Below are 27,282 nucleotides of genomic sequence, written 5' to 3'. Positions count from 1 at the left end.
AATGTTCTGCACTGTAGATTCTAGGCATGTTACTTAGCCTATGCTGAAACCTAATAGCTGATAGCGTTACAGTCATAATCTAATCAATGTTTGGATTTTTAATCAAAATATTGCACTTTTAAAATGGAAGAATCAGAAAGTTGTGCAGCTCAGTTTGTGGATACATCTTATGTTACGTTTGTAAACTTGAGTATTATGATGAAAAGTGCCAAGAAAATATGTTGCTCGTTTCATTTCTTTACCAGCAGAATTCAAACACTAAAGGAAGATGTCTTTTTTCCCCAAAATATCTTTTCAACATGAAGTTGAAGAGTATCTCAGCAAAGTGTTCAGAAATAAGGAGGTATGTGAAACAGATACACTGCTAATCATAGCAAATGCTTCACTAATTGAACACTTCATTATTTTCTGTATCCTTAATGCTTTAAAATAAGGCATTGCCTTGACATTATCCACAGATTTTTAAATACAGTCCTATTTATATTACAAAATTATTCTGTAGGGCTGTTGGCTCAAAATAATGTTAAATATTTAACCTAAACAGTATAAATCTGAGGCTTCAGTTTTGGATCCTGCTGAAGGATGATTATGTTGGAGATTAAGCGTATATGTATTATTGAGAATATTGAGAAATACTTCCTTACCCAGGGCAAAATCAAAAATACTATAGATTAGTTATGATTTCCTAATGTCAGCTGAAACAAAAGTGATGTTTTTGTATATATTTTTAAAAATTAATTCATATTTTTGAATCTGCTAGTCCATCTTCTCAGTTATATTCTTTCTACAGTACCTACAGTATTACAGAACTCACTCACGATTGTCTTCAGTATTTGCTGCAGACTATTTGGAGTGATTTGGCCATTTTCCCAACAAGTCCTTTTCTACAACTTTCTAAGGTTATCTCTGGAACTAGTTCTCTATTGCATAGACATTCCTCACTACTGCGCACCATACAACCATTATTCCTTCATTTCTGCTTAATGTTTATTTTATGTTGTGCTTCCACAGAGCAAGAGGTATTGTGTGAATCTCTTTAATCCTTATTTTAAAATCTCTCCTTTCCCTGTCAGCTTATAACTGCTTTAGGTACAAAGGAGGCAGAGAGTAAATATCAATCTCTGTTAAGTCATCTATCTCATCCACCAGCTATCACAACAGTTAGAGTTAACACTAACTTGGCCTCTGTGAAGCACGTGAAAAAATTGCTGCTTGAAGAGATCCAGAAGGTTTGTGCGATTTCTTTCTTAAAGCAAAAATAGCAAGATGTTTCGTCTTTTGCCCGATTAAGAGAGCTTTTCATTACTGGAAACTATTCTTTAACTTAATACATGTCCACTACTATTAACAATGTGTAGACATATTGATTTCCTGTCAGCATTAAATTTAATAACATTCGTCATCTAGCAGTTACTAGATGATGTTCAGCATTAGTTCAGCATCTAATACATCCAAGAAAATTAACAAGGGAGGGAGAAAGACAATCTTTTTTTCTACATGGCTGATAGAGACCTTAGATAAGCTTAGGTTGCCACTGTAGTAAATACAGTACAGACATCTAAGTCTGGAGAAGATGGTAGAAGAAACAGTTAAAATCTGTAGTTTGATATACTATGTTCAGCAACTTATTTTTAGTAAAGATTAAAGGAGATTGAATGAATATTTCATTCTGAAAACTGTTTAGGAAATGGAGAGAATCTGCATGACAAAAAATCTGCCAGAGTGATGCCCTGCAGCAGCCATAAGTTTTTTACTACTTGTTAATCTTCTGGCCATTTTTTTCAATTTTTACTTACCTAAATTAAACATTTTGTGCTTGATAATACATAAGCCATGATGTAGAAGAACTGGATTATTTGGAAGCTCTATTCTAATTCTTCAGTCTGTTTAAAAAGATCTGGTTCTTCAAGTAAATTATTGATGTTAGTGGGTGTACAGGGAGCTATTGCATGACAGGAGCCAAGATGCTTCTGTGATGCAGAGGCAGTTGACAGCATTCCGTTGGCTAGAATGGTAATGAGTTACGCTAATTTTAGCTTGAATCTGGAAATGGGTACTGCAGTACAATATTTTGCTTAGAGGGAAAATGCTTTGCTGAAATCTGAATTGGCTGGCTTTTCATAACTTCTGGTATTTTTAATAGTGGCCATATTAGAAAAGAAAATTTATGTAACTTTCTGAAAGTTTATGTAACAGTTTCTAGCAACATTATGCAAATGGATCATTTTCTTTGTTAAGGGATAACATTTATTGGATGCAAATAATGATAACTTTGCATGTTTGGGGTGCATATTTTAAAAGCCTCAAGCAAGCAGACATCTTTTTAAAATCCCAGAATCATTTTAAAGGGGGAACTTGTAATTTCTTTTGCAACTTTATGCACAATTCAGCTCTCAGTATTCAATCAAATTTCATTTGAAATGAGAAATAAAAAGTCTTGCCACTCTGATACATACTCAGACAATGCACGAGTAGAGTTTAACAGTAGTTTGTAATTAAGAATAGTAAAAAAAAAAAAAGATTTATAATTAACAGCATCAAAATCATAACAAATTAGACCCTATCTTCAATGTGTGTGGTACAATGACGTGATGATAACCTGACACAACTTTCTTCCAGCAGAGAGTAAAAAGTGAGTAGTAGGTTTATGAGCGTCAGGACACTGTCCCACTCTCCAAAGTCAATTTTCTCAGTGAACCTGTTTACAGATTTATTACTTCTCTATTTACTCATTATTTAGTGCTTTACATCTGTATTTGTATTATGGATTGTCTCCCTATAAAACATTCCCTTAATCTCTCTCAACCGTTTTCACTTTTTTTTTTATTGTACAGCTACCAATTGTGAATGGAAAAAAAAGTGTTTTCAATTGAATCAACTAGTTAAATATTAGCTTCTTAGTCTAATTTACTGTGTGTTTTTGTTTGTTTGTTTGTTTTAATTTAACAGCAATTTAAAGGAACCTGTGTTCCAGTTCTTGAGCACCCACAACTCCGGGACATCTTATTAATTCCTGCTATTGGACCCAGGTTTGAATTTTTCAGTGTTTAACTTTAAAAATACATATTTTACTTGTAAATTTAATTTTAAACAGGATAACTAACTGGCAGTAAGTAAAACACAACTTCATTTATACTGAGGCCTAGCAGACAGTCACTATCTGAACTGGGTCACAGTTTTATTCTTAAAGGATACAAGAAAGTGCAGAGACAGTTAATTATCTAAGAGATACAGTTATTAAATGGAAAATGTAACATAACTGCGTCTTCTCTGGAAAGCCAGGTAGGTGGCAGAGAGAAGAATTAAACTTTTGTGGAGGCTGGATAGAGAGTTATAGGGTAAAATAGAAAATGCAGTATTTTCTTCTCCTGAAATCTGGTCCAGAATGAGACCTCAGGAGATTTGTATCAGTAACAATGGAAGGATTCCTGAATAATTTTTATCCCCTTCAGAATGATTATTTGTTTTTAAGCTATATCTGGCTCTTTCCATTGTTGCTTCTGTCTTTGCCCCTTGGAGTTTCTTCAGTTTTATTGATTTCATTAAAGAACATTTGATTTGAAGTATCTTGTACGTTATTAAGACTAACGAACTTTGGTTTGTAACAGGATTAGATAGAGATTGGTAACAAGCAGTTCTAGTTAGTAAATACTACATTCACACTCAATTTTTTAGAAATTTTGTAGAAACTTTTTGTGAACATTCTGTTCTTTTTATAATTGAACATGTTTACACTTTAATTACTTTGGGTAACTCTTCACAATTCTTACTGGCAAAACTCTGTACTCCTTATCATGTGTTTATTATATAAATATGTAGCAGTTGTTAAATACAAAGTCACTTTACAGTCATCTGGTCTAGGAAGGGATAGGGATTATTTCTTGATCTCAGTATAATTCATTTGTATTCCTGTATTAGATGTCTAGTAGTGGCAGAATGTGTCTCAGTCTGGTTTATTTTGAGGACTGTTTTGTAGTAGTAGTAGTAGTTGTTGTTTTCTCTTCTGTCCTTTGATTCCTTTCTAAGATTAAACTTTTTAACTGACCACATGATAGTTACATATTTTTTCTTCTATACTGTAAGATAAAAAAATTATGAACCAGAGAGTTTACTTGGGAAAGAGAGATATTTCTTTCAGTATTTTTTTTTTTTTTAACTGAATTGCATCCTGTGTTTTTAGGCAAGATTTAAAAAAATATGAGTCTGAAGTCATTGTTGGAGCACAGTGTGGGTATGCAGTACTTCGAGGAGCGCACGTTTATGTTCCTGGTATCATATCTACTTCAAGATGTAAGAGTTCTCTACATTTAAAACTTCTAAATAGGGAACAAAAAAAGTCACTCTTCAATTAATTTCCATTAAATAATGTAATTTGTTTTGTCTTCTGTTCACAGCTGAAATTAATCTTATGTTATACAGTCAATGCATATTTTATCTGGCTTTTGTTGGAAATTTTATGTGTGATACATAAGAAAATGACACAAAATTATTTCTCACATTAAGTTCCCCTCACAGTATTTAAATCTTTAGCTGAAGTATTCTTCTCAGAGATTTCATTTTCTTATATTCATTTTGGAAATCTTTTTCAAAGAACATGAATTAAAACCTGTCTTTGAAGTGTTTTATTTTGGTTTTTTCTTGTGTGTTTTTTTTTTTTTTTTTTTTTTTTTTTTTTTAACAAGTGACACTTTCCTGTCTTGGGGGAAAAAAAGGAAGGGTGCTGCAACAAATGGATGGTGGCTGGACGTATGTTGATGGTACCTAAATGTTAGCTGGATGTATGTTGGTTGTGTAGGGAACAGTATTTCAAGAAGTATTTTCTCCTCATGTAGCCACAAAGGCAGTTAACTTTACTATCCTGTTAGATTCCAAGTTACAAATCTAGAAAAATAGATTTTTTCCCAATGGTAATTCATTTTTATTGTTTGTCTATGAGACATTGAGTAGAATCTTCTTTTTCAGTTGATGAAAAAATCTTCAATTTTAATGCCATTTTCTTTAGAAATGGAAATTTGTGTTTTTCCATCTTTCAGCACTGATGAGACAAAAAAATCTGCTAGGTAACCATGTGGTGATATAAGAAATAAATTAAAGGCTTGTCTAGCTGCTTAAGAAACAAGTCTGATTTGTAACCTAGTGGTTCTCAGTAGCTCTAGATAATTGGGAGTCATCGTTCTTTATGCATGCTTTCAAGCTCAATGCCTATGAGGTCATTTATTTTGCAGTGATATAGGAGTTGAAGCAGTCTACTGAAAACCCTAAATTATTTGGTCCTTACTGTCAAGTATAAGATTAAATTCAAGATTTCTGTTCTTTGCCCAGTTGTGAAGGCTGGAGATTTAGTCTCAGTCTATTCGGATATTGAAGGGAAATGTAAAAGAGGAGCCAAAGAATTTGAAGGAGTCAAAGTTTTCCTTGGAAATGGGATTTCAGAACTGAGTCGTAGTGACATTTTCAGTCCGCATGGCCGAATGACGTAAGTCCTTGGTAACAGCAATCTGTATCTACAGATATTTCCAATTTTAAATGTAGATTTTTATCATTGTTTATCCAACTTAATGATGTAATTTTAAAGAACATCAATAGTAAAGGTATTTTTCTTGGCTGATTTATAATGGTTTCATTTTTGTAAGGTTTTGTTTTGAATTTCTCTATATAAGCACAATGATTTTAATACTGTTAAAAATGATACACTTTTGTACTTGAGATAATTCTTTTGTGTTTTTCAGTGGACTAGGCGTAAGAATGACAGAGCCAGTCTATCTTAGTCCTTCGTTTGACAGTGTGCTTCCTAGTCATTTATTTTTACAGGTAGGATTCTGGCCAAAATAAAAACCTGTACTGGTTGCAGAACAATGAGTATCCTCTGAGCACTCATTATAACTCGTTATAACAATATTCATTGTGTGTTACAGCACCTAATTATCTGTTTGAATTTAAAGAAAACAAAGAATGAATGTAGTATCTGCATGTTTAAGTCGACTTAAGAGGTTCTTTTTGCACAAACACTCCATAGAACTTTTAGTTTTTGGAATCTGCCTTATGAACCACAAGACATGAGCCTCTTTCAAGGTACCCACTTCTGTAGATAAGAAGGAAAATCTTCAAATAATTGATCTTAAATTGAAGAGAACTTGAACTTCATTCTTGACAGCTTTTTCGTCTGCAGCTTTAACATTTACAGAACCTAAACCGCTTTTCCCCATGCAGCAAGTTTGTTTAAAAAGAGTAGACATAACAATTGGTCATTTAGGCTATGTTGAAACATAGGATGATTAAATAAATGGAACTTTTTTGTATTCTAAGATCAAGTAAAATTCATAATTTCAGTTTGTTGGAATTAAAAAAAAGGCTTAAAACATGAGCTACATGTCCAAGAGCACACTAATAATGGTATTTTTTTTTAAATATAAATACAAACAATCCCTGGGTTTAGAAAAACCCTCCAGAAAGTAGTTTTACTCTGTAAAGCAAATGTAAATTTTATCTCAAATAAGCCCTCCTTCAATGATATTCTCTGAAATAGTAAATTACTTCATTTAATATGTATAACAATCACTCAGATTTGTTCTGCTTGTACAGTTAGCACAATTCAGCTTCTCAGTACATTAATTCAGCAACTTTAAACTCCTGCCTATTCATCTAATTGCTTGATACTAAACTACACCAATATGTTTCAATAAACCAAATGAGTATAAAATCCTCATAACATACAGAACTACTCTATGTCTATGGTAGTATCAATTTAATTTATTTTCAGTTTTAGCAGTGTAGCCTCCCTAGCCACAAATCCTTAAACTTTAGTCATAGATACTCACAGGTGGCTTTAAATTTACAAGAGCCAATGGAGACTTCAGACATCTGCTGTCTCTTTTAAATATTTCATTTTCTGGTAAGGAACCAACAACAATATCTTAAGTGTCTTCAGTGCTGAATTTTATATTTATTTTTAACATGTTTGTCATTCCTTATTCCAGGACTTGGTATAGGCCATATGGTTTGAATTCTCCTGTTTTTGTTTTTATGATAGAACTTACCTTCAGTCGTTGTCAGCCATGTTTTAAACCCTCAACCAGGAGAAAGAATTTTGGACATGTGTGCTGCACCTGGAGGAAAAACAACCCATCTTGCAACATTAATGTGTGATCAAGTAAGAGAAGTCACTCAGCATTTTCTGTCTCAGTGAAGAAAGTCTGAGCACCGTCATTTTAACAGATGCATACAGATAACTTAGAATAGCAAGCCACCAATACTCGAACGTTCTGCTTACAGTGTATTTTGTTAGTAACTGAAATGAGCACAGACTACTAAAAGGTCGCCATCCCACTTAAGACCTGATTTGCTGCAAATTGATGTGTTGAAATATATCTTTGATTTCACTTATTTGTAATGGAAGAATTTGTTGCCTTGCATGTTATTCAGAAATATGCTGGATTAATGAAACTGAGGATTTATGGGAATCACAGGTTGCTGCTGTGTGCTGAAAGAATGTGTAGTTTTAAAGTAGGAATTGCGAACAGCTAAATTTTGAGGATTTATTACTGTTCAGAGCCCAGTCCAAAACAACCATTTTTCCCCAGATGTCACAGAGGAAACTTTCGCAGTAGCGACTGGAATGGGCCAGATGGGGGAGACCTGTTGTATTTCAGTCTGTTCCTGTTGCTGAGTGCCTCTCAAGAAGAGAAATTACCTTAGTATGTCCACAGTACAGCACATGTGCAGTAAAGCCACCATTTCAGCAACAGCCCTAACAACTTTTCAGCACCAGAACTTAGTGTGCATGTACAACGTGCTGAATGTTAACAAGGGAGAAGCAGTGGCATCAGATCATTGAGTGCTCATGTTAGAGGTGATTTAGCTCACAGCAGCTGGGGACTAGAAGCAATTGAAACAACATAAATCCTTTTCTTTCTTTCCAGTCCTACACCAACAAATTGGCTAACCTGGTTACTACAGTCAACCAGCATACCTTCACTGACTTCTTTTTCTTTCTTTTTGTTTTTTTTTTTATACAGTCTATTTTTTATACAGTCATGTTGCTCTCCCACTAGTCTTCTAGAGAGCTATCACCAAATAAAAAAGAAATCATCATGTTTTCTCAGAAGATCTGAATCACTGTAGCAATTCCATTCATAGTTATTGGTCTTTGGCTATGAGTTGTTTGTTTCCTTTTGTTCTGTTTTTTTTTAAGGTTGTTTTTGGAGGCTGATTACTGTTTTGGATTTCACTGACAATACTGAAAAATGTTTTCTTTCCTGTTTACAAATTTCATCTAGCAGGTAGTGCTGTATGCCTGCTTTGATTTGATTTATCCTGCACAGAAAAAGAGAATTTTTTCCTAGCTGAAAGGAATGATGCAGTAGTTGTCATGACTGTGAGTGTAATGGTATTTTATGAACCTCAGCCAGAGGAACGGCTGCAGGTCTCCTTTTCTCAGAACTGAGCTGTATGTAATAACATTTCCACACAAATTTAAAACCTGTTTACCTATTTTACCATATATTTAAATCTTCTACCTTCTAACAAACTATCTTTTTTTTTTTTTTTTTACCTAATTTAATGCTCAGTAAAACATTACTAAACAAACAAGAAAATACAAACAAAATCGTATTGAAAGTCAGACAGTATAGTTTCCCATTTTGGAGTGATCATGCCAAACAGGGTGTATAGAGCTCCAGACCAGTATCTACCCTAATAGGGGTGTCATGGAAAACATGGGAGAACAAGGACTATGGGAGTGTATATTTAAAAATAATATCATTCTTTAGGGAAAATTAAGCTTCATTACACTGATCAAAAAGAAAAAAATAAATCAGGAATTGCATATCCACTTAATCCCTATGCTTTTGATTAAAAAAAACCCCAACCAAACAAAAACAAACTTTTTTTTCAGGGTGAAGTAATAGCAATGGACAAGATAGCTAACAAGGTCAAAAAAATTAAGCAGAACGCTGAATTACTACAGTTGAATTGTATAAAGGCATTTTGCTATGATGGAACAAAAGCACTGTCAGTTGAGAAGAGAGAGGATAAACAAGGTAAAGTAAACAATTTTGGTAATAGTAGTATTAGAATAAATGTCAGTTTTTTATCAGTAGTATTAAACCAGTCACCAGTTCATAAGTTTTTGAAATCTTGGCAGATAGCTCAGCTGCTTCAGCCTGTGGAAGTCCTCTTATTTTCTTCTCTGTTGTGATTTTCAGCTTTCCCATAAAGCAACTACAAAGCTCAAACTATCTGTCCTTATCACAACCTAATATGCTCAAAAGGAATGCATTCCCTTTCCAGGTATTATCAGAGATTGACGAACCCTAAACCTTGTTTCATGATAATACTTAACCCCATACTCTGAACTGTTTTGCTTAGTCTGAGAAATAAATTACTTCTGCAGAATTTCTTGCTTTTTTTCTGCCTCAAAATCTTCATCTGTAAAATTGGGTTATTAATACCTAACTCCCAGGAGTATTGCAAAGTTTAGTTCATTGATGTTTGTTCAGCTGTTTAGGGGAAAGCAATAAAACAGTGTATTATTTTGAGTTCATTTCATTTGCTTTTCTGAAGTACTGTATTTATGATACTGGTTCTGTTCCCATGATGGAACGATTTAAGCAGTATCTGCTGTCTAGATTATTTTTAGTTTGTTGTGCAAAGTGTGCTGTTCTCTCACTCTGCTTTTTTCCAGTAACTGGTTTGCCTAAGTAGGGATCAGGTTGCATAATTCACCTTCCTTGTCCCCATCCCTTATTGTCATCCCTGTTTTGCAGGAAATAAGGTATTTTTCTTAATCATCTATGAATGTAAGATATTGTAGGTGGTTCATAGCACTTGCACAGATGAACAAGAGCTAGCTATAATACTCAGAGATCATGAAAGCTTTTTCTGTACATCCCTGCAATTATGATATTCGACATATTTTGAAGGCTGAATTGGAGATAGATAAATCAGCAGTGCCAAGAGTCTTCTCTGGTGATAGTGGAACAACCTAGGTAGCAGTAGTGTGAAGTCATCCACTCCTTTTCACTTGTGACCTGCTTGCATATTTCAGGAAGAGAAGAAGAAAAGGAGGCAAAGCATATAAATGTCTCTCTTCCTCATTGGTTACTCAGATACACATACAGAGCTCCTTTTGTCTTGGTAATCCTGTGCTGAATTGTTTCTTGAGCACTAGAGCAATAGACATTTTGGGGCTGTTAAACTAGTGGGATTTGGAAAGGTGAAAGGATAGGCTCCACATAAAGCAGGTACATATTTCTTTATCTATCCAGGCAGTATTCAGAGGTAGTGCCCATCTTTTCCATCCTTCTCTACTGAATTGTTCTGCTGCAGAAACAGCACATGTAGAAAACTAGTAGAATTTGAACGTCTGGTATTTCATGTTATCAAGTACTCTATTTTCTGTGTGAATTGCATGAAGAGTTATATAGGCAGTCCAATTCTTATTACTTAAGGCAGTCTTAATGGTTAACGATGCACTTCTCTCAGTAATGATTTGATCACATATGAGCTGTCTGTGTTTCATAACAACTTATATGCACAACTGTGTACCTAGCACCTCTGACCAATCTTACTTCAATATTTTTGTTTGTTTTTATGTTTTATTTTCAAAATATCAGTTGAAAAATATTGATGTCTAAAGCAATTATCCACTATTTGCATAATCTATAATTCCTTTTCTGTCAGACAAAATCTACCACCAGCACTGATGAAACTTGTCTCTAGCTGAGATCACTTTTGCAGATACCATGTATAGGACTTTAATGGTAATTAAATTATGGCAATTAAGCCGTAACAGTCTGCCATTTCCTATGGTGAAATCTCACGGAAAGAAGAGACACATTTTACATTTCTGTTTTTTTACAGAAGGACCTCCATTCTTACCAGAATCATTTGATCGAATTCTTCTTGATGCTCCATGCAGTGGGATGGGGCAGAGACCAAACATGGCTTATTCCTCGACTTTAAAGGAAGTGACATCTTACCAGCCACTGCAACGCAAGCTTTTCACTGTGGTATGTATTAATTATTGAGTAGCTAAATTAAATTGATAATAAGCAGTTTTGCAGTGTAAAACTTAACTTCACTTGCCAGAATGTTGCTTCATTTTCCATACCTTTTCAGCAGTTAGATGCTGGGATGCATACATTTCAAAGTTCTCTCTATTCAGGGCAAATGTAGCACCAGAGTTCTGTTAAACATTTCCATAAAACTGCTGTTTTGCAGAATGTCCCTCTTTCTAAATATGTTTCATGTCTGTTTTTTGCCCTTTTTCTAGGTTTTTCATTCCTAGTTATTGTTCCTAGCTGCTTCTACACTGCATTCTTATTTGCTGTAATGGTACTAGAAACCATTAAGTGCTAACCTCTTTTTTTTTTTTTTTTTTTTTTTAAATCACTGGGTAGTGTTATTAAGGTTTCATTTTTCCAACTAGTTTCTTCTGTCACAAAGCCATCTGCAGTTCTCAGCTTATTCCTAAATTTAATTGAAGAATATTGAAGTATGTGCATTTTGCCTGATTTCCAGCTGGTCTTTTGTTATCCTTCATCTTTGAAGATCAGTAGTTCCTAGAACACTTAGACTTGTTCTTCTGCAGATGTATGCTAGGATGCAGCCCACCCTTTTGAAGCTCAAGTATTTGATGTTCACTTCTAGCCCTTGAAATCTCAGTTCCCTATTCTCCTTAAAGTCTAAAACATTCTTCTTTTTTTTCTCCTTAGGGTAAGCAGTGCAGTTTTCTTTATGTTGTTTCTTTTGGTACAACTTAAAAAACTTAAGTCATTTGTTCAGCTTTGTTTTCTCTCTTTCAGGCTGTTGAAGTCAAAGAGAAGGAAAGTTGAGATCATTTAGGAGCACTTAAATATTTATAAAACAAGATAGTGCTCTCCTGTCTTTCACAAGCCCCCTTTTTTAAAGTAAAGTTGATGACAGCATTAGCATTCGGTTAGCCTTTCAGCTCCACCAGATCTGCTGCTAGGTGAAGTCAGTTCACTGGAGCATGGGAAAGATGTCTGTAAACAACAGTAAACAAAAACCTCTGAATTTTTCTATTCTTTTTCCCTTCAGTTTTCTTGGTTTCAGTTTATAATAATTGGCAAGGTCTAAGTCACAGAGCAGGTGAAAGTGTTTTTCTGTGCAGCAGTGTGGACTCTTACCACTTCCTCACATAGCCTGCAGTGGTACAATACAGAATAGATGCTGGAGCACACAGCCAGAAGGCCATATTACAAGTTCCCTTGTTAGTAAGAGCACCCTTGCCCTGATACTGAGGACAAGATTTCCTGAAGCTTTTGTAAACCTGAATTATACTTATTCAAAGTGAATTACAGCTTGAAAAGAAGCACAGATATAACCATGCCAAATATATGGAACAGCTGACATCTAATATCAGTGACAGAAATACTGCGTAACTATCCGTGCTTGGCAGCATGTGATGAAAACAAAACTAATCTGTATGAGATATGCAGAGCTGCACAAATAACAAATCCTACAGGGTGAATCATCATCTCAGTAGCATTAAGAAAGTGCATGAACTATAATGCCAATTTTGAAAGAAAAGCCTTTCTAATCTATGTGAACCTTTAATGTGTGCCCCAAGAAGAATTAGCATTCCAACGCTGTTTTAGACAGAAAGATTTAAGTGTTAATTTTTAATATTATAGCTTAACAATTCCTTGGTTACCATTACTTTATGTGAAACATTTTGCCTTTAAATATAAGCTGAAATGTTGTTTCTTTTTCCCTGCAGGCAGTGAAATTACTGAAGCCAGGAGGTGTCTTAGTATATAGTACATGTACAATTACACTTTCTGAAAATGAGGAGCAAGTTGCATGGGCTCTGGAAACTTTTCCATGCCTCCAGCTTCAGCCACAGGTACTGGTATTAATAGGATGCTTGACTTGTTTTGGCACCATAAGGGTACTCAGTATATTTACCATCAATAAATCTCTTTTTTACTATAGAGACTTTTAACTGCTAGGGATAAAAATTTCTGATGCTCTTCAAACCTTTTTTCGTGCTTAATTGAGCTTCATTTAGGGAACATTAAGTAGTTTCCAACTGTGTGCTCAGGTTGTTTTGATTTGTACAATAATCATTTAACACACAAGAGGAGTAAAAGACCGCTCAGGTTAAAATTCCTCTTGCTATTCTTTCTTTATATGCATGCATTTTATTTTCTTTTTCTGCCCATTAACAAGAGGTGAAAAAATTTTTATTAAAGTTCCTGAAGCAGTGAAGATTATATAAAGGATGGGAAATAACTTGAAGGAGAATTTTATATGCATGGGAACCATCTTTGTGTTACATAAAGAACGAGGAAATAAATTTATTTCAAGCTCAGTGGCTCAAGACTGTACCTTGTCTTTTTTAGAGCCAGTGACTACTGTAAAAGTGCCTAAGGGGAGAAAGTATATAAGGAGATACTAGAATTTGTATCCACACTGCCTACCTTTCAAAATCACATCTCCTTTATTAGTACCTTGAGACAGTTTATCATCAGACCATATATATCCATATATATGTAGCTTTCTCCTTTGTCAGTGTGATGAGTTGGAGTGTTAGTTGTACGTCATCATGGCACTGAGAAGAAGCCCACTATTTCCCACAATCTCAGTTTGGCGACAGGTCTTGAAATCAGGCTGTGCAAGGCAAAACAAGAGGTGGAGCCATCAGTATTGATCTCAGAAGTGGAGGTTACTGCTGGACAGTTGGTCCTGTGCCTGGGAAGACTTACTGCCTCTTAGGGATTTACACACAGGAGATAACATTATCTATCAGCTTCAGTGTGGTAACTAATCTGGAAGGAAAAGGGAAGAGATAGAGAATAAAACCAGTCTTTGAACAAGCAAGTCACTGCACCCTGGGTAATACCGTTTTCTGCAAAAATCCCCTTGTATTCCAGTACTTCAAGTCACCACCCCTTTCTCCCTTTGTACGTTGATTTTTCTTAGTTTCCAACAGATGCCTTTTTGTCTCTTACCTGGAAAGCGCTGAATTCCTATTAAAGGAAAGGAAGAGAAGAATTGAGCAGCAGCTTCCCGGCTGCCCAGCTTTAAGCTGGCAGTGCATCGTTAAGCAGTTAACTCACATCGTGTGCTGATGGGGTGAGCACCTGTGTTAGCAAAGTTTGAGGGCCCAAGAAACGATCTGCTCTGTGCTGCATTACAGATTAACAAAGGAGTTCTTTATGTTGCTATTGCTATGCCAGCTTTTACAAATGTTGTTCTGTCTCCTATCTGAATGCATTAGATTAATGATCCAGATAAGAATCAGCTTATTTATTAAATAAAAAGGAGTCAAGGCATCACAGGGAGTGCTGAGAAGAGGGGTGGGGCTGAGAAGAATTCCCTCCTATCCAGGATTTTGATGCCAAATGTCCTTCTGAATTCAGATGCCTATGCTGTTCCTTCCTCTGTGTCCTATAGAAACGTGTCCCATTTAGCCATTACTCTAATTACATAACACAGAAAATCTGGAGCGCCAAATTTTTCTGCTGCATCATCTTCTTCCAAAATGATGCCTCTTTAGGCAGTGTTCTTTCACTCTCTCCAGTTGAAGTTTTCTATGTGAAGAATCCAGGTATTTCTACTACTGTTACTGGGCAACCAACTAAGGAATCTCTTTTTGACTACTTATGGTTATTTACACAGGAGTGCTTCAGCATTTAAGTGAAAAACCTAAAACTTTCACGTGCGTTGGCTGCTGCTAACAGCCTTCTTGTGATTGGTAGAGATTTCACTCTTTTGGGACTGATTTAGACCTATGGATGTCACCTATCCTCTCTAAGTGGTCCAATCACTAAACAAGCGGGATAAGTGGGCTTGGCCCCATCACCAGCACCACAGTGTTGGATGTGTTGTATGCACTCATATGTGCTTGCCAGATTAAAAAAGGGAGGGCCATGTAACTTCTGAGCTTCCCTGTGGTGTACATGATACAAACCTAGTGTGTCCGCATTACGTTAGGTAGCTCTGCAAATACTTAAAGGAATACATCTAGGAAACCAGGGACTTTGTACTGATGTGGTAATTTGCTTTTCTTTGTTACTTGCAAAGGAACCTCACATTGGAGGAGAAGGCATGAGGGGAGCTGGACTGGCACTCCATCAGTTGAAGCTGCTGCAGAGATTTGATCCATCTGCTGGGACTTTGCAAGGAACGGATATGGAATCTTTGCAAGATTGCAGGGAGGAAGATTTGGTTTCACTGGCAAATAAGGACTGTATAGGATTTTTTATTGCAAAATTTATGAAGTTGAAGGGTAAATAAGCATCTAGCAGTACAACCTGGAAGAATACCTCTGTGAGCCTAAGAGCAGTTCAGACGTGAAGTGCATGTGGTGGTGCTGTGAGGCTGCCAAGCCAATCAGTGACGGCAGGGTTGCCATGGCAGCGCTACAATCTGCCAGCTGTTCTGCTGGGAAAGAGCCACAGGTTGCAGAAAGTCGGGGCTGGGGGAAGGGCAGCATCATTTTTAGGTCTGTTTGCTTTTATATTCACAGCAGGTCAGTGCCTGGATGACAAGTATGTTCAGTAATGCTTCTGTCTGTTATCTCCTGCTGTGTGAGTGGCTTACCTAGTACAGGAGAAGTGGGAACAGGGGCTGGGGGGTGGCAAGGTAAGCTCCTCTGTGAAATGCAAGCAGAAATAAAACAGACGGGAACCATTACTGTGAATTCTGGAATAAGGTTTTTCTGTGGAGCTTTACCAATAGTTAATGCTTCATTAAATAGGGCTTCATGAAACACTGTAACATTTTGCAAATAACTTTTATAAATTGATACTTAGAACCTCATTTCTCTTTTATTTTAATACAAGCAAGATTCTCTGTACACATAGTATATACACAAAATACGATTAGGCTTTGTAGCAGGTCTCTTATAGCAGCATGAATATATTAAACCATCTCACTCTGGGAATGTAAATAAATATTATTTCAACATCAAACTTCCCATGCATAAACTGTATTGGTTCTGAAACAGCCGTTTGGAGTGGCTGACCAATGACAAATTTAAAATCAAACATTTGCAATCGAAAGGGCTACAGTTGTGGTGAAAATATCAAAAGACAGAAAACAGTGCGTTCATATCATCTGAAATGTTGCAAATCACCTTTCAAACAACTAAGAATATTAACTGGTTAGAAAGCATCAAATCAAATGAAGGTTGAAACTGGGGGAGCATGCTGATGAGAACTGACTCCATACACTGTCAAAGATTCAATAATTTAAATTTCTCAAACGTTGTCTACATTTGCAAACTGTTCTTCAGTTACAGAGATGTTCTCTGTCTGAATAATGTTCTCTTTTTGCAGTACTGTTAGAAATAGCACAAAAATGCAGGCAAAAGACAAGCACACTTCAAAAACCTGAACTGACATCTGTGTTTTGTTGTTGGTTCTTTATTTTTCCCACTGATTAATTTTACACTTTTTAAAAAGCATTCTCTGTAAAAAATATCTTATTTTGCACTCCTAATTATTTGGTTTCTAAAAGGCAGACCCTTATAATTTACCTTTGTACTGTCAGAAGTTCTCATAATCAAAATAATCTATATAACTCAGTAGTCTGGTTCTTCACTTATATTTGTTATAAGTGTTTTGCTATAATACATTTTCTACTCTTAAATAAATTTTCTTCTGTTCTGCTAAGGTTGATCAGCACGTATTCTGTAAGGCCTATCCTAGCAGGATAGGAGGAGAGAATTGTCTTCTTTTTGTAGGTCACACCTTGCTGTTAACCATGACATGCCAAAAGAAGACATGAAAGCTGAAAGCTCTCTTGTTTGATCAGTGTTAGCTGAGAAAACCTATCTAGAATCAGAATTACTCATATTATAAATTACAGTATTTTTAGTCTAAACGTGGCAAAATAACTACTTGCTAACAAAAGGTGTTAATCTTTTACTGCAAGTACATGTTGAAATCTTGGACTCAGTGCTGGTATAAAAAAAGCTTTTTTTTTCCAGAAAATATAAATTCTGTAAACAATAATCAGCATACATAGACTGTATTTTGAAATTTGCACATTCATATAAACGGAGGAACTTTTGCCTCCAGCTTCAGTAGCAGGATCTGTGTAGTGTTGGATTTTAGTAAAAAGCTTGCTGAGAATTTCCCATATTTTTTCAGTTTTGAATCATAATCAGGCTTTTCAGGAGAGTGATCTCATTTGATTTTATATGAGAAACTTCTTAGGGCCAAAAAACCACAATTGTAAATGTCTTATATTTGATTCCAGTATAGTTGCAGACTGGACTTAACTTGAAAAAACCACTGCTGATATCTGAACTTTTAACTAGGGAGGTTACTTTTGAAAAATCACTTCTAGACATGCTAGATGTAAAATACCATATTTTTATAGACGTATATTAAAGGGATACGCCTCAGCTGTTTCCCTGCAATCTCCTCTCTCTCAGTAATTCCTGGGAGTCAGGGGGAACTGACAAGGAGAGAAGAAGGAAAGCAGAGAGAAAGAGGGAGAGAGAAAGAGAGACTTCTCCGTCAGGCAGTTCAGAAGAGAAATGTAGCTGAGACACTTCTAATCATCCTTTGAAGGAGCCAAGCTCTTTACTTTCACTTGGCTAAGTCAGATGTCTTGAGTTGCATGGATGCCATTCTTTCTTTTCCTTTTCTTTCCAATCTGACCTTTAAAACTGCAGGAGTTTAAATACTTAATCATTTTCACAACTTTGATGTATGGTGTATGTGTTTTTTTGACACATAATAATGTTACTTTCCTAATAAGAATGCTTTGCAGACCGAATCATTATGCTTCAGTGTCAGGTGCTGAAGCACAGTATATATATATATTTATTTATTTATATATATATAGATTAGATATACAATCAGATCCTGTCTATATATATTTAAAAAAAAAAAAAAGCCAGAATCTGAAAAGTACCTTTCCCTATTTGTAGAAATAGTGATTAGTAATAGTGCCAATCTAAATATTTATCTCCATCAATATAAAAAATATTAAAACAGCAGCCTAGTATTGTTTGACATTATTCCACAGCTTCTTTCTTTTGACTTGTGATAGAAGCCCACCAACTTTTAGACTGGGGGAAACAGGCTAGTCATGGCATTTGACAAGAAATGATTTGGAGTAGGCAATTTAAAATACAAATAGCCTTCTTTTTTACAGTTTCTTGTTCACTACTGAAAAATTATGAGCAAATCCACTTTGATACAATAAGTGGCAAGAATCAAGTAAGGAGGAGACAGATAAGTTAGAAGAACCAGCTGGATTTCTATTATGTCTGATATAAATCTCTTTTGGGGGCTGCATAGGAACACATCTCTAGAGTAGTAAGCTATAAAAAGAAACTGTCTATAAAATTACTGTGAGATGATATTTGTCACGGCTTGTTTCACAAAAAAAAAAAAAAAAAAAAAAAAAAAGGGAAATAAATTATAGACAAATTGCCAAACAGTAAATTTAACTGATAACATTTGATTAAAAACATCTGAAATAAAACGTGATCCATGTATTTTAAAGATGAACGAACTAAAATTTTGGTAAACAATCTGCAGTAAAGTAAGAAATGTAAGTAAATGCACAACAGAAATGCCTTCCTTTAGACTGTGTAACAGTTGTTTGCAGTGTGCTTTATTGTCATGGAGGGAATAGAATTTAAGTCAAAACTGCAGGAACATAAAAGAGATTTATCAGAATGACCATTTGGGAAACAGCTTGATCAGAGGTCAAATGTATCCAGAAACAAAAACACCTCTGGAGGAGGCTTCAGCAGCTACCACAGGAGGTACTTTAGGTACTGTAACCTTTTTTCTCAGGATAGACCCTGATTAAAAGCAATCAGACCGGTCACTGCATTCCAGGTAAGGGAATGATAATGGACCATCCTAAGCAGTTGTCACAGAACACCAACATGACTTTACAACCCAACGGAGCTTAAAAATGGCAATGGCTAATGATTTTGTAGGAAAGATTAAATATGGCGGGGCATGAGAACTGAGCAGGAGCTGCACATAGAGAATGCAAAGGATCTTGATGAACAACCATACAGGGAAAAGTGAGAACAGTTCTCTACGTTGATTCAGGGTTTGATGAGGAGGACTGACTCTCCTTACTCTCCATTTATATTTAGGGCATCATTCTACAGGCATCATTCTACGTATTCTACGTATGTGAAAATAAGCCCTCCAATCAATTTCTGTAGCTTTAAGACCAGCCTTAACTAACCGGGGCCAAGTCTTTAGAAGGTACCCTTTATATTTTACGCCTTGAGAAGAATAAATTCTCAAAGGCTTCTCAAAGGCTTCTCAAAGGCTTCTCAAATTCTAGATTCCTGATGCCAAACACTATGTGAATTCAGTAGTATTCTAGACAAGGCTTCTTGGCATCTATAAATTCATCTTTCTAGGTGGTAGATAAATTTTATGAATCTATTTCAGAACAGTTTCTTCCAACTCTTAACACCTCTGTGTATAAATCCTTCTGCTTATCCATCCCTACTGTCCTGTCCCTTAAGAGGCCTGGAGACTGCCACTCCCACCTCCTCCCAGTCCCTCTTCAAGAATTCTTTCTTCCGCAGTGTCTGTGACACCAAACAACTGATAGATGTGAGCCTCTCTATCCATTTGAGAAGATACACAAAAAACGGTTAACACCAGACATATACATGCAAATGTTCCCATTCCTTCCATATACTGAAATCCTTTGGAAAAATACAGAGCTAGGGTTGATAAGATTCTCTATGTACAGCTCAACTGTTTTATCTTCCTACCTTTCCTTCTCATTCATTAGTTTTATCTTTTCAGTCCATTTGAACAGAAATGCTACAGGTTGTTTTGTACCACACAAACACAAGAAGACTGGAGCTCACTGGGACCTCTAGCATTCCTCAGATTCAAAGCTCCTGAAACCAGACACAGAAATATGAACTCGTTAGTATCCTAATGCAATCAATACTAAACTTTCTATCTGCAAAACTTTGCAAATACATTTTCATCACAATAACCTTTGATATGTCCTCCAGTCGGAGTATCTTTAAAGCTTCTAGTTGAAATAATTCTGTTAAAGTGCTTTTCAAAGTAGTGCTCAGCAGGCAGGTGGTATTGTGCAAAATCTGTAGTACAAGCTCACATTACAACTGATTTGTCACTCTTAATAACTGAAGAAAAAATACCTTAGCAAGACTAAATAAAACCTACGGAGTGTCTGCCTAAGAAATATGTTAGTATGTTGCCTATACACTGTTAGTTGAACTATACAAAACCTAACTCTCCTTAGCTGGATGGAGACATGGCTTTCTTTGTAAGATATTTATATCCTACCAATCAATATCCAGATCATACTTAAATACTGGGGCTTGAACTGTGCGCTTTATTTTTCTCTTTATTTGTTTGTACGTGGGTACCTAAATCCATGGTTTTCATACACTACTCAGTGTTTTGAAATTCTGCCAAACAATTCTTAAAAATAACTTAAGAAAGGTGGAAAATTAACACCTCCCGTAGCAAATTCAAAAAAGAAAATAACTATTGAAGGTACTGTAGCAGAATCATTACATTACTTCTTGGAGGCCATGGCTGTCATGTAACAGTTACAAGGAGCAACAGCATTTACTGAAGCTGATAAAATACCTAAAGCCAGGCTATATAGAACAAGACAATACAACTTTTTGCATTTAAACGTAATCTGATAACAACAATCTCAAACAACAATTTCTGTCACTGTTTTTCTCCACTGATACCCTGAGAAACCCCCTGTATCAAAAGCCACTTTTTAGATGGTCTTATCTATCCATTTAGTAATACAAGAGGTCTACTTACCTATGCTTTCTTTGCCTACAAAGTCATTTAGTGGTGTTTAAAGTAATGCTGAGAATTTTGTTTATAAAAAAATACTCTTTTCCTTGTGTTCCCCACAGTTCATGCCCTGAGCTAAATATTACCCTTGAAAAACTGCAACAGTCAGCAGCACTAGCAGGAATGTCCAGATATCTGACAGCAGAATTTCACCTTCTTGAGTGGTAAAAAAAATGCATATTAAGCATAAGGGACAGCAACGTATGTCTGAAGGAGTCAAACTGAACTGTTTGGATGTTGGATTAGATTGGAGAAAGCACGCACCTCCATTTCACTAAAATGATAGTCAAAATCAGGCAATGCTGATACTTCCCAGAATTAAAATAATAAATAGAAAGAAATTCCAGCTAAATGAATTACTATCCCACTATAGTTTTTACATAATGTGCTATTTACAGTGAAATCTAAGAAGTATTCCATTCATACGATTACTACAAAGACTCCATGGTACAGAACAGTCTATACAGTAGGCAAGTGTATGGAACCTGTAGCCAAAAAGAACTGTGAATTTCCCCTCACTTACCAGTGTCACAGGTGATCAAAGCAAAACAAACTGTTTTCACTCCTTTTGCTTTTAATGCATTTTCTATAGCAAGCTTGCAACAGAATATTTTGTCACATTTTTCTAATCTCCCACTGTCAGCACATTTTAAGTGAAGAAAAAGCAGTGAGCTGTCTGCAAAGTGGGAATGCAGAGGAATTGGCAAGTGTAGAAAAAGCGGAGAAGCTACAAAAATTTATTTTCCAACAAAATAATTCTCCACAAGCTGTGTAAACTTTTCTTACTAAACAAATACTCTAAAACACAAAGATTTTACAGTTCCAGTGAAACACTCACAGTAACATTTGCCTGGTTTTACTCTCTTGAAGTCTCAACAATAGCCAGCAGATTTATGCTTTCTCAATTACCAGGGTCAGTAAACTCCCTCATATTCCCTGACTGTAATTTGGATTTTCAAATTAATAACAGAATGAAGAAACAAACTCATTGGGCTTTTGAGTAACCTTTGTTTTCTTTGATAGATTCTCACACTTTGCTGCTTAATGTGCCCATGCACACGGCTGCCCATCCACTACCCACTCACTCACATACATACCTCTGTCATGTGGTGCTCTATTATGTGTGCTCTATTATTCTGACAATAGAATAAAAATTAGGTTGTGTCCATTGCAATTTTGTAACCTGTGTAAACAAGAACAATTTATAGTGGTAAGCTAGTTATCTTTACTGTAAATTCAAAATGCAAAATTGGGTTTGCAAGGACAGGATAAGGTGTAAGAGTTATTTAGATCCTCTATCTCAAGCACTCCTTCATATTTACATTTAGTATAAGCTTTCTGCTACAGAAGAAAAATTGTTTGGATTGAACACTGTTACAGATTTCCTAAATGAGGCTAGTTCCAGTTGCCAGTAATTCAAAAGCAAATCTGCTGACTTGGCATTAGGACTCTAAAACAGTGTGATCAAACTTATATAGTAAGAAGGTGTCTGCAGAAATAACATTTATAAACTGTATATACAGTACACAGTACCAATACATAGAAAATAGATTTTGACCTCATGATCCCCTGTGTGTAAGGCAAGACTGAATTCCGTTCCCAAATGGAGTCCACCAGAGGTACAAGCAACAGATAGTGGCTCTTAAACCAATATGCAAATCAAGTGCATAACAAATTAAAAATCAGAGCAGACAAAAATTTTTAGATTTTTATATGTGCTGATTCTGGCTTGCTGAATACATGGGAAGTTATTAAACATCAAATGTACCTTTGAAAAAAAAAACAAACAAACACTAACAACACCTTGATGGCAACAGATATTGTTCAAGTGGCAGCTACCAAAAAAAAGCTTGAAAAATGCATGGTACAATATCAGGAACTCTGCAGCTGTACCACGCTAATTCATATAGCACTAACAAAAAAAAAAAATAAGTATATGAATATTCTATTTCATGCTATTGCTATGTAAGCAACAGCAATACAAATCAGCATACAGAAGGATACCATATGTTCTGCAGTGAACAACCCGAAGATATTTTCAAGGGGCATTGTTACAAGACTTCCAAGAAACACAAGAGTGCCAGAGGCAAAAGTTACTGACGGATGTAAACATCCCTGTTCCATTCTCCCGTGTCGTTACGTTTTTTAGATATCACTTCCCCATCCTTGTCACAATATTGGTCCCTCGATTTATGACGACTTCGTTGTTTGTTGCATTCATTGTGGTCCTGCTCCCGGTCCCTCTCCTTTGAGCGATGCCTCGATTCTCTATGTCTGTGATCACCATGGGACTCGTCTCTATGATTGTGATCCCTGTGAGAATCATAGTGGTCACCATGCTCATGTGAGTAGTCCTCCTTTGGCTCTACGTAAGCTGAATCTCTGCTGTCTTGTGTTTCTGAGTCAAAAGTTTCTTGCCTAGGAAGGCCTCTGACACCACTGCGATGGTTATGGTGTTGGGTTGAAGAGCGATGGTGGGATTTCTTGATGGGTTCAACCCGTGCTTCCTCTTCAATTTGTGAATTGCTGTGTTCAGGGACTGAGTGGTCATTCCTCTGGTCTCCTTGAGATCCCTGCTGTCACAACCACCAGTGAGTTCACATACACGAGGTACGCATTTTAAAACTTTCACCAATACAAAATTAATCTAGAAAGCATCATGAAACCAAAAAAATTTAAGTACACAACACTCCACTTCGGACCTATACTAGGAAAAAATAACACTTGAATTCAGCTTTTACTGAAAATTCAGTATTATAATACAAACAATTATTTCCACTCTAACTCAAAAGGAGAGTGGTGCTCAGGTTATTATTCTGTGAGACTTTCTGTCCTCATGCAAGATGCTTCTGAGTTTGTCAGTTAGCAGTAATTGCCTACCATACTCCAGACAAAAAAAGAGCATGCAGAAGCAGGACAAACTGCAGAAAAATTAAAGAGGACACATCACTCCAGGAGAGGGCAGGTGTCAGCTCAGAATTTAAAGATGCCTGGTTGGAACAGACACCGTGGAAAAGTGAGTTTCTGGAAGAGACTCCAGAAGAGAATCAAGAAACAAAATCTTGGCTCAGTTATAGTAGCTACTTTTTCTTTTCTTCTTCTACATTATTATTATTTTTTTTTTTTAAGATAAAAACACAATTGGATCTTTTATTAATAATAAAGTTTGTATTATGATACTAATAGTATCACTGACCTCCTGCTTTTCTCAGCAATCAGTTGATTTCATCATGGGGACAAAAAAATTAAATGTTGACCTCATAATTTTAAGAAATCAGAAAAACAGACTATTGCCAAGGAATGTAGAAGGACGGTGATATTATCACCTAAAGAATTTCCTAATGCACCACTACTATTAAAAAACTGAAAAAAAAAAATTACCCGGTAATATTAAACCTACTCTTCATCAGCACAATGCTTTGAAATCACTGCAAAATGAATAATTGGCATTATTTAACTCAGTTTGGGGTTTCATTCAATTAACCTGCTTTTATTCCCAAACCACAGCCAAAGGTTCATCAAGCTTAATTGCAAAATCTTAAGAAATAGTTTATAGGGAATTTGAATTATCTTTCTCACATTAGCTTAAGAACTTCAAGATGGAAACATTGCTTCTGGCACAAAACTAAAAGTAAGTTTTAACAGTTATGCAATCATTTGTTCATGAAACTGTACTGAAGATACCAAAGTTAGCCTAAAATTCGCACTCTTATGTTCAGAGCCATCAGAAAACAAAGACTGCCTACAGGGCAGCTCACAGACATACTTCTTTCAGCTTTTATATGTTGTGAGCTGGGAGAAGGAAGAAGTTTTGTTTGACAGACATCCCAGCAGGTGTGTTTCCTAGCAACCCAACAAGTAAAATTACAGGAAACTGGGCAGGAACAGAACTGCATTTCATTGGGAATTTACCAAAATTTCAAATCAGCAATTTAACAATTTTGATATATCTTCTTATCTAAGACAACATTTTGTATTATTAATAACCTCTCAGTAACTAGATGAGTTGCTCCATGAGAACAAAGCATCATAAATGGTGGTAGAATTTCTTTTTTTTTTTTTATTCTTGTTTTTATGGTTACCGAGATGATTGTAATTTGTTGAAAAAAGAATGCACTAATTGTAAACATTATTAGATGTGTTCTAGGTGAACTTCTATGAAAGTGAACTATGAATGGAATCAAATGAAAAGCTGAAGAACAAAGCAATGCCTGCTTCAGATGCACAAACATCTTTTTATTAAAGTTTGCAACCATGACTGTTTTTAAGGCACATAAACTGGATACACACATGAAAACCCTTTAATTCTCATATGGTCAAATGCTAAATATATTCCTCCTCTATATTCTTTTTGACTAGCAAAATCTGTCGTTGCTGTGGTTTGAGAATAAATACAAGATCTGAATCTGCTTTGAACAAAATACTGGTTTATAAGCTCAGATGCATCTTCTCTGCTACGATGAGCATCTGTGGAGGAGCACAGTCAATTCACTTAGAGCCAGTACCATTATTACCCTGCATCTGCAGACTAGTGCTGAGGCTATTAGGATTTATGGGCAAATTCATTGACAGTTAATTTCCCTAAATATTACAGACACTGAGCAGGTAATTTTTCAGTCTGGACTATGATCTGGCCTTGTGGTTTATGGCCAAATTAGAGCTCTGATATAAATTAAATTCTGCAGTGCAGAAGTTTCATGGCCCAATCTCATAAGATTTTCACCCCAAATGGGTTGTAATTTCAAAGATTAGGGGTTCTTGAAAAGAAGTCTAAGCAGAATTGAAGGAGGATAGAGGAAAGTCTGTGTCCACACACTCAGTTGGACTCACTCTCTGTTTCCTCCCAAAGGTTCCCTAATCACCTATACCATATGTTTGCTCTCAGTCTCCTTTTTGGAATTTGCCAGCCACCTCCTACAGGTGGAAGTCTCAGAAAAGTTGTCAGGACAGTTTTCTCCCAAGCTCTCTACCAGACAGGCAGGAAGGGTATGAACTTCCCCCAGCCTCATCTCAAACAACCCCCAAAAGACCTGACGCCTTCAAGGACCTTGTGCCATGCAATGCACACAGTCAACACTGTGCTGTAGAAGTAACAGCTGGCAACACAAATCTGTCATTGCAATACGCACTTGGGACTAACAAAACCCAAAAAACAACTAGATCTCATGGCAGAGGGGTGCCACGCTGGACCCAGAGGAGAATAAGTCAGATGCTTTGCTGTGTAGATGTGACCCTGCCAGGTCAAATGCTTTCTCTTTAGAACAGTCCACAAAGACAACACAAGACATAAGATTCTTCCAGTATTAGATCTCAACATGACCAAAAGAATGGGTTCAGCTATCATGATTAGAAAACCCACTCCATTCCATGACCTTGACAGACTCAGGTTTGAGGTGTCAGCTGAATGTATATCAGGAAACTGAAACAAAAAGAACATAGAAGTTCTACATTCCATAAGGAAACTCCTCTGCTCTGCACATTTGGATTAACAGACCTACAAACGAACAGTGAAACCATAAATACACTCTCAATTTTAGTCCTTAAAATAAAAAATTGTTAATTTGAAAGGACATACAGCTAGCAGGTCAGAAATGTGCTTAGTTCCTCCGGAGAATGTGGTTAATAAAATGAGTGAGTTATAAATCCACACCCAACAGACGTTAAAAAAATAATTAAAAGGAAAAACTTGAATAAAAATAATTAACATGTTTACAAAGCAAATCAAGTTTATCTAACAAGTCGGGACATGACAATACTGAATTTCATACTCAGAAATTCTTCCAGCTCACAATTTTTTTCAGGGTGTTTTCAGCTCTGAGGACAGAAAAAAAAAGGCAAAAATGAGCTACAACTTAAAGCCTCTTTTCCTGCAACTGCTTTTGAAAGCTGGAGAGGGAAATACCCTGCAGGGTAGATGAAGAGTTTTTTCTCAGTTTTTTCTCATTAAAGAGAGAATCTGATAATTCTGTGGGAAATACATTCTAATAATAATTATAATAATTCTATCAGGAAATAAATTCTTCAAGACAAAAAAAAAAAAAGAAAAAAACTGTTTTGCAAAATCATAAAAACAAAACAGAATTAAAAAAAAAATCAGCATTTCAATTACAGCGCACAGACATTTTTTTCTTTAATTTTCAGGGAGTTTTTTTTTAGTCAAAGTGACTAATTTGTGCACACTTTTTTGGTGCATATACATCAGCTAGGTGTAAATTCAGATGTTATAAGTCATTACTGTAGCTGGGATAGACCCATTTTTACCCTCACTGTAATCTTTTTGACCTCGAGGTGTCACTGACTAACTGTAATGAAGCAGCATCTTTAAAGTCCTCATTTCATGCCACGCAACATATATACAAAGGAGAGAATCTCTTTATACAGACAATCTTGATACAGTTAGGTAAAGCAAAAATTGAAAGAGAAAAGAGAAGGCACAATATGCCCAAAGACAAAGGCA

General features: G+C 35.9%; 2 protein-coding genes across 8 annotated transcripts in view; one reads left to right on the top strand and one right to left on the bottom strand.

Moving 5' to 3' along the window:
* Positions 1-268: 268 nt before the first annotated feature.
* Positions 269-15,264, top strand: NSUN6 (NOP2/Sun RNA methyltransferase 6; the record flags this gene model as incomplete). The annotated part of the gene is made up of 11 exons (XM_079538330.1): positions 269-343; positions 1,074-1,229; positions 2,950-3,029; positions 4,181-4,290; positions 5,323-5,476; positions 5,730-5,811; positions 7,031-7,150; positions 8,894-9,038; positions 10,861-11,009; positions 12,743-12,868; positions 15,052-15,264. The coding sequence occupies 11 exons, from the start codon at positions 269-271 to the stop codon at positions 15,262-15,264; spliced, it is 1,410 nt and encodes a 469-aa protein (XP_079394456.1).
* A 7,654-nt stretch (positions 15,265-22,918) lies between these two features.
* Positions 22,919-27,282, bottom strand: part of CACNB2 (calcium voltage-gated channel auxiliary subunit beta 2) — a gene marked incomplete at both ends in the record, with an annotated part of 223,384 nt that continues 219,020 nt past the window's right edge. For all 7 annotated transcript variants that reach the window (XM_079538599.1, XM_079538600.1, XM_079538602.1 and 4 more), the window contains one exon: positions 22,919-23,398. In XM_079538599.1, the coding sequence (XP_079394725.1) occupies positions 22,919-23,398 (480 nt within the window). The remainder of the gene's footprint in view (positions 23,399-27,282) is intronic.

Source organism: Tetrao urogallus (genome assembly GCF_951394365.1).
Source record: "Tetrao urogallus genome assembly, chromosome: 7".
NCBI classification, from domain to species: domain Eukaryota; kingdom Metazoa; phylum Chordata; class Aves; order Galliformes; family Phasianidae; genus Tetrao; species Tetrao urogallus.
Note: the sequence above shows the minus strand (reverse complement) of the source record. Positions and strands in the feature narration are given on the sequence as shown.